This window comes from Rhopilema esculentum, chromosome 2 (assembly GCF_057945365.1).
Source record: "Rhopilema esculentum isolate cy_ngs chromosome 2, ASM5794536v1, whole genome shotgun sequence".
NCBI lineage: Eukaryota > Metazoa > Cnidaria > Scyphozoa > Rhizostomeae > Rhizostomatidae > Rhopilema > Rhopilema esculentum.
This window is the reverse complement of record NC_142816.1, coordinates 149,620-157,753: the sequence shown is the minus strand read 5'-3', so window position 1 is coordinate 157,753 and position 8,134 is coordinate 149,620. Positions and strand designations below refer to the sequence as shown.

Below are 8,134 nucleotides of genomic sequence, written 5' to 3'. Positions count from 1 at the left end.
ATGGCGATACTAAATCTTATACTGATTCTGAGCGTAATCAGCTTTGCTCCTTTGGATGCGTTTGATCTTTTCAAGAAAGATCATTTGATACCCTCCGATGGATTCCACGATGTGCTGGGTCTGGTTCCATTTTGGCTGTCAGAGAGCTTTCCCGACAATGACCTTAGACGTACTTTAGGAAGTAAGTCTTGTTTTCGATCCACAAACTCTTGCCTATTTTTTCAATTGAATGCTGATAATCCTAGTTGAAAATTTTAACTTCGACTGCTCGTTTACATTGGCATGAACATGGAAAATCGTGTGTTTCTTGAGAAATTTCAGATGTTAGTAAAAGTAAAGGACTAACTCTTGTCAAATCTATGATATAGAGCCATATAAAGATTTCGATAGTTTTTTACCCTGTGATATGGTTTGCGCATTACTAGATACCATTTGCTTCTGAAAGTGATGAAATAAATAAATTTTCATGGTCAGGATCTCTTTCAACAAATAAATTCCCCAGCTCTTCATTTCTTGTCTCTTTTGCCCGCTACTTTCAAGTGGTCAAATTTTCATAGAACTACTTTTAAATCGTTCCAGCAGATTCATTTTTTATTCCTCAATTGATAAATCATGGTGAAATTTTACATAACCCTCTCCCATACAAGCTTTAAAGAAACAAAATGACTTGTGATATCTCCCTACGAACATGTCGAATCACAATTTCGCTTTAAGATTACTATTCTAAACAATAACTGTCAATGCCATTGGTGTGAAACTGTCAATGGTTAGGACTTGAGAATAACTTTAAATTGTGCTGTGCATCATTAAGCAAACTCTGTTGCGTTCATTTGATGCATGTTGTACAAAGTCATTTTCGTAATTTTATGCCTGCATTCAAGGAAACAAGTGTTAATAAGGATTTAATTTCTTTATTTACCGTTTCCATAATCTCTTCCATCAAAAATCAATTCGCACAATTTCTTGGCACCGAATTATCTTTCTTGCTCCCATTTTGTTTTTAATTTTTCTTAGAATTTTAGGTTTTGAATTGTCAATTAGATTCACCAATATTTAACTGAACCTATCTTGCACAAATTCTGGGATTTACAGTGCTCCCTCCGTCCTATTGTTGGCTGATAAAAATATGAGAACAAATAGAGGATAAAGTGAGAATGAAGTGAGAACAAAGAAAGAATAAACTGAAAAAAAAGTGAAATCAAAGTGAGTCCCAAAAGGAAACGAAGAGGGAACAAAGTGAGAACAAAGAGAAAATAAAGTGAGAACAAAGTGAGAACAAAGTGAGAACAAAGTGAGAACAAAGTGAGAACAAAGTGAGAACAAAGTGAGAACAAAGTGAGAACAAAGTGAGAACAAAGTGAGAACAAAGTGAGAACAAAGTGAGAACAAAGTGAGAACAAAATGAAAACAAAGTGAGAACAAAGTGAGAACAAAGTGAGAATAAAGAGAGAATAAAGACAGAATAAAGTGAGAACAAAGAGAGAATAAAGTGAGAACAAAGAGAGAACAAAGTGAGAACAAAGTGAGAACAAAGTGAGAACAAAGTGAGAACAAAGTGAGAACAAAGTGAGAACAAAGTGAGAACAAAGTGAGAACAAAATGAGAACAAAGTGAGAACAAAGTGAGAACAAAGTGAGAACAAAGTGAGAACAAGGTGGGAACAAAGTGAGAACAAAGTGGGAACAAAGTGAGAACAAAGTGAGAACAAAGTGGGAACAAGAGGATCTTCTATCTTTTTAGAAATAAGTTGTTTTCATCGATATACTGCCTCTGTTTTAAAACTGAAAACTGTTGCCGTATTGGAACATTGACTTTGCGGTTTTATTTTTAGGTGCATTATTTGATTTTCTACGCAGTTTCCGCTTCCGTGGTATCTTATTGCAAATTATCTCAAATTTGATCTCTTTGGTTTTTATTGCATCGGGAGAAGTTTTAAAATCACAGCTGGAGGTTGGATATTCACTAGAAAAATCTTTCAAAGTTCTTTGAAGCACCACGAGTTTATGTAACCGTTTATGCCTTCTCTAAAACAACTGATACTTTAAATGAAGCTTTGATGTAAGTTATTTTTTGTGGTTTTGGTTTTCTATGTTCCTACCAAATAAACGCACGATTTTTGCTGTTACCTATAGTACCTTCCGATTCTCTATAAAGCATTGATTATGACAAGTCCTTTTCAATAGTAAGTACTATTCCTGTATAGTTCTTCAAACTCTAACGCAGAGAATGGACTCTAGTGCCCTCTGCTCTCCGCTGTGTATTTAAAGGCATATTTGTAAATGTTCTCTTTTTCAGCAAAAAGGGACAATCTTCCCACGTCATGGGAAACGCTTACATCTGAGTCGACTGGCACCAAAACCTATTCAATACAAGGCAGATGCAGTCTAGAAGGAAAGTTTTCCGCAGAAAAGTCTGTACTTGTAACCAAAAAGGGGGATAATTGTGAAAACCCATCTCTGAAAATGGTATTTGACAAGATATTCCCCAGTATTGATGTTATGAGAACAACACAACAGCTGGTCAATCCAGATTCGTTCTTCTTTGAGAATCTCGAAATCAACAGAGGGAGCAAAGAGGTGACAGTAGAGGCAAAAGCAAAAGATTCTTGGCGACTTCTAAGCGGAGATAACTTTGTTCTTGGTGGTGCCTCTCTAATACTTGGTTTCAAGGCTGGTGAGCCTGTTAATGGAATTAAAAGCTGGAAAATCAAGGCTGAAGGTGATGTTATTCAAGCCATAACTTATCTTCCGTAAATGCTTTTGCTTCCTTGACAGTTTCAAAACAAAACTCAAAACTTAAACCTTGAGTAGTGACTTCTGGCTTGGGATAGAATAGTTAGTGGGTATTTCTAAGATGTTTTAAAACGTCTTTTAACAAGGTATATGAATAATTTGGTTAGAATCTGGAGCCGCAAACTATAACTGACAAGCTGACAGTTGTTTGAATTGCTATAGATCGAGAGAAACCTGACCTGAATTGTCAAGTGAAAGCTAAAATATATCATAACTGATTACTTTGAGACCTTATTGATTGCTTAGGCCTAAAGTACGTTTTTTCCTTCTAAGAGCTGATATGACCACAGTTACAATGTTAAGCTCCTGAAGACATTGGTTGTTATTCTTGCTGTTTTTAAACTTCCCTTTCTGACTACAGTATAGGCATTTAACACGTTTTCTTGTATCTTTTAAAGTGCAACAAAGTATGCCAGGGAAATAAACATGTCAGGAAAAGTAATCTCAATGCAGTTCTTTTCCTTCAAACAGGAACAGTTGGTGTGTCTGCACACAGTCTCAAAATGGTTATTGACAAGCCAAGAAACAAGGCCTCTCTACCTTTCCAATGGAAAATAGATTCCCTCCTTATGACAGATTTAATGGGCATTTTTGGAATTACTATGTCCCAACTTAACTTTTTGGCCATTGGCTTCGACACCAGTAATCTGAAAGGTTTGACATTCGAAAGTCCAGACTGCAATGGACAAATCGATTTTGTTCAAGATACAACTCAGCGATCATCGGAAACATTCCAAATTGTCTGCACGGCATCGATTTCCAATTCTGCTGCTTTCAGAACTGGTGACGTTTACTTGATTATGACAAGAGCAGCTGGTCAAGTTGTGAGACCAGCGATTGTTATCGATGTTGCAGATACGATTAACATTCAAGAAACATTGGAGAATTTCATATCTGAGGGATCTTTCATAAGCGATTTTGCAATGCTTGGAAGAATAGAACGCAACTGCATTATCATGATATCCAAGGATACAATCGTTATGGTGGATAATAAAAAGCTTATGGATGTGGTAAAGCCCTTCATAACCGAATTTGATACTAAAATGATTCCTAAAGGTGTAAACGTCAGAGTGATGATCCCTCTGAGAGGTAATTTCCTTTAAACATCAAGGCAGTCTTTGGTTTTCTTGTTTTAGTTTTATTTCACGTCTATATTTACAATTATAAGCAAATCCATCAGATCTTCCAAATATGTCTATAGTCCTACTTTGTTTTAAAAATATTGATATATCTCAAAATCAAGAAAAAATATTTCACTTTGATTTTACTTGCAGAAGCACTGCATATGTGTATTTATATCTTTATATTTGCGTTGAAAAATGTTTTGTTAGCCAAAGAATATAGTGACGGCCAGAACTAGTTTTAAGTTAGGTAAACTTATGGATTCTAAGCGAATACTTATCTCATTTAACATAAAGTAAAATTTGAACCTAGATTTAAACCTTTTGATTTTGCTCTGCTTTGCTTTGAAAATGTTAAGCTCGAAGTTCTTCATCTTTGCCCTAGGTTGGCCATTCAAACTATTCAAATTTCTATAGTTTTTTCTGTTACACTCCTACTAAGATTATTTTAATTACTGTACTCATGTCTTATATAAAGCTTAAGTCTTTGCAAAGTTCATAGCAAACATGTTGTAACTTGCAGCAAATATGCAAAGTCAAAAAGATTGCAAGGAAAATTTACCAGCAGAAGTACCAGAGCAGCTAGCAGTCACAATAGAGATAACAGCCGGCGGGTTAAGTTTTTCATTCCCGGAACAGTTTAAAAGCGACATGCCTAAGTTCCTAAAGTGTTTGGATCCTCAAATAAAAGCAGAACTTCCAAGACAACTCTTCCCCCCTACTGCTGGACCAATTGACATAAAAGAAATAACTATTGGTCAAGGAAGATTCTTTAAGATTACAGTTGTTTTGAAAGGACCATTTGTCTTCATGGGAGGGAAGGTCAATGTTAGCGATCTTGAAGTTACAATAGTGAAGCAAAGTGGTAAAGAACTGCAATTTGCTGGTGTGACAACGATAGCAGTTGGACCATTGTCTGTAGGTTTGACATTAGAGAAGCAGGGAAACAAGTATGCCTTGTCAGCTTACGTGAAAACCTTTAAACTGGATCAGCTGCAAGAAATGATTGGACCAAACACACTACTTGATTTCATTAGCTTGTTGGGAAACTTAAAAGATTTTGGCATAAAAGATTTCAAGCTTGTAAAGAATTTTGGCAAAGGAGATGAGCACAAATCATTAAGGTATGACTAATATTCTTAAATTCGTGACTTATATTTTATGAGTTTTGTTTTAGATTGTTTATCGCTGGTTGTGAATTACAACATTTATATCGATGTGAATTACTAGTCATGTATTAAGCAAGTAGCCCAATCCGCTAGTCTCTCTTTCTAACAATCAATTCAGTTGGTTAATCTTTTAAACTAGTATGCTCTTCTATGAATCGAAACTGAGATTGTGCTAATAAATTGATGAATGTCCACCTTGTCAGAATTGCTGGAAGGCCGATTCTCTGGGGCTGGGAAAACAGCTATATCGAGGGTCTTATTTGGAAACCAAGAAAAGGCACAGATCAACCTGCCACGGCAGTCGCAGTTGGAATCGTCATCGAAAAAGTTCGACTGGACAAGCTTATGGAGAGAATATTCGGCAGCAAGCTCTTTTCAGTTGCATGGTTTTCTGAAATGACTGCATGTAGGTGAAACCATTGTTCTTTGCTTCACAGTTGCATTTAGCTGGCTGGTAAATCTGATGTGTCATGCTAAGACTTGGCGGCTCTTAAAGTTGGCTGATAAAGTCTGTTGACCTCGGTCGAAACATTAACAATGCTTGATATCTATTTCTTTTTATTGTCGTTGGTAATCGGTAGGGAGTGGTTGGAACAGTCTAGAAACATAACTGCTCTCATATACTGTTGAAAATATGCGATATTGTAAGCATCTGCGCTTTTTGTAAACATCTTGAATATTAAGATCCTTTGCTTGATTTCAGTGATCATAATTTCAAATGCAAACGGTGAAGTAGAAAGTTCCTCGGATAGAAAGGGCAAGGCAAACAATGTTGGTGAAGCTCAGAAAGGTAAATCTAATTCAAAAAGCAGTGCCTCTGGCAGAAGATTTGACGTCTCTGAAGCACTTTTTTCGACGTTCGAGCAGAGGAAAAGGGATCTCAGACCAGATTTCACGTATCCGCACAACACTAGAAAGGTAGGTCTCGTTTCTGCCAACCCTTAAAATGAATGTGCAGGCATTAATTTCATGTAATGTCATTTTACTACAGCATTTCTCTCGATCAGCTTAGAAACAATGAAACTTTTGCTACTTTTCATGGTGCAGAGCTAGGTCGAGTTGGAAGCTCTTTGTTTAAAGGTCATCGATATGGCCCGTATTGCAGCATAAGATCTGTATAATGTATCTGGGAAACTATTCTTCATTTTCATACAACAAAAAAGATTCTCCTGTTGGAAGGAATAACTGGTAAAATTCTTTGTCTGTCGTTTGTCGTTTGAGGTACCTTGCGTTCAAAAAATATACGCATTGAAAACAACAAGCAAAGTGTATGTCCACTAACTGCATGAAGATCATCACGAAATTTTTGGTTGCTATTTGCTAATTTTTCAGCAATTTCTTTCAGGGAAGCCTTCAAGTGTTCTGTTATCCTTCTCTCAAGGACCTTACATAAGAAAGGCTATTGGACCTGATGTTTCAATCATGCTTTTCCATTTATTATCATTAATTAAGCTTTCATTATGCAAAAAGTAATTAGGAAATTAATTGTAGTTTCAGAAACAAAGAAAGCAAGCAAGCCCATATTTTGAGCCATACAGAAGTGGATTGTATGGAAGGAATCACGTTTACGGGAAAAATCTAAGATTAGGGGTTGAGAAACGGACACTTCGCAAAAGAGCTCAGACGAAACCAAAGTCTGAAAGCAAAGGAAGTGAAGGAAATAAAAATTCAGACGCGAAAGAAGACAATGAAGAAGACGTGGTTGAATTCTCTGTTCCGTATCTCAGTTCAAAGGGCATAGAGAAAGGTTACTATATGCATGTTTTTTCAGTTCTATGAGCAAATTTTGTAAATCGTCATAATGCGGGAAATGAGCTAAAAATAACAAAAATTGTCAATGTAGATAGTTATCTTTAAAGTCAGCTGGCTTGCGCTTTGAATGTAGGCCACTCATGAAAAAGGTAGAAAAGAACATAAAGTGCATCAAAGTTTGGTTGCCTGAGTTGCAGACTGGGTAACACATTGACAGACTGGTAAACAATAACTCAAAGTGATTTTGATTTAATCAACTCATTTACAAAATCATTTTTTACCAGATTTCTTTTCACATGATTGTCAATTTTCTGTTCGTTTTAGGATTAACGTTTGTGGGAATTTTCAATATTCCACAAGACAATGGCTGTTTTGGAGACTCCGTGTGTCTTTGGCTTGCTGAGAAAGTCGGAAAAGATGCAACAATTGAAATTTCAGGCACAATATCAAAGTCAGGATTCAAGTTGGGTGCCTCCTTTTCTGGTACCATTCCAGTCAATACAGATGGTTCACTTGCATTGCAAAAAATAGAGTTGCAGTTGGAGTTGAGCGGCAAAGAGTCGTCTGTTAAACTGGGATGCACATTGTATTGGAACATCCCACAACATCTTGGCTCTGGTCAAGTTCAATTTATAGGTTTGTATATATTTATGTATGAATCCAAAATTCATGTATTTCCTGTGACTCTTTCTTATAATTGATGCTCCCTTTAAATATTTTAAAGGTTTGGCAAGACCTTCCTTCCTTGAGATACATTGTGCACCTAGTCATTCTTTGTGAATATTTAAATCTTATAATCGTTTTAACGAAGTCAATTTGATTTCTTACATTGCCAATATTCTTTCGTCCTTTTCTGTTAAGAATCTTATTAAAAAAAATGGCACTTTATTTTAGTACCGACTTAAATCTTTTTGTCTCATTTTTTTAAAAAAAAATTTTCAAGTTCCAAATCATGTACAATAGTTATGAATATTAAGTTTTAATATCGATTAGAATAAACTTCATTATAAATATTATCAAAAGAAAAAAAGCAATTAACCTGTGAGAGTACGTCGTGACCACCAATTTATTGGAAGGAGAACTTTTCATTGACATGAAAATCCTATTGGCAATCGTTCACTAACAAAATGGCGTCTTGTTTAATGCAAAATAACATGATGCCATAGTAAATGCCATCAACAATATAACTTATCGTGATAATTGGCGACTAATTTTGACTAACTTTACTAACTAATCTGGACTAACTTTAAAAGCAATGATTTTCATGTTTTTATGTAAAATAGATATTATTAAAATTAAT

The 8,134-nt window shown here is 35.6% G+C and overlaps 1 protein-coding gene across 1 annotated transcript; it reads left to right on the top strand.

The window, feature by feature from the left end:
• Nucleotides 1-7,616, top strand: LOC135695679 (uncharacterized). Its single transcript, XM_065214848.2, has 7 exons — nt 1-181; nt 2,296-2,718; nt 3,264-3,881; nt 4,437-5,037; nt 5,286-5,488; nt 5,786-6,000; nt 6,574-7,616. The coding sequence occupies exons 1-7, from the start codon at nt 1-3 to the stop codon at nt 6,859-6,861; spliced, it is 2,529 nt and encodes an 842-aa protein (XP_065070920.2). The 3' UTR covers nt 6,862-7,616.
• The last annotated feature ends 518 nt before the right edge of the window (nt 7,617-8,134 follow it).

Excerpts from the sequence above, each read along its gene's own strand:
- LOC135695679 (XM_065214848.2), top strand. The coding sequence starts at position 1 with ATGGCGATACTAAATCTTATACTGATTCTGAGCGTAATCAGCTTTGCT. Across the intron at positions 182-2,295 it reads CCTTAGACGTACTTTAGGAA|CAAAAAGGGACAATCTTCCC; the intron begins GTAAGTCTTGTT and ends TCTCTTTTTCAG. Across the intron at positions 5,038-5,285 it reads GATGAGCACAAATCATTAAG|AATTGCTGGAAGGCCGATTC; the intron begins GTATGACTAATA and ends CCACCTTGTCAG.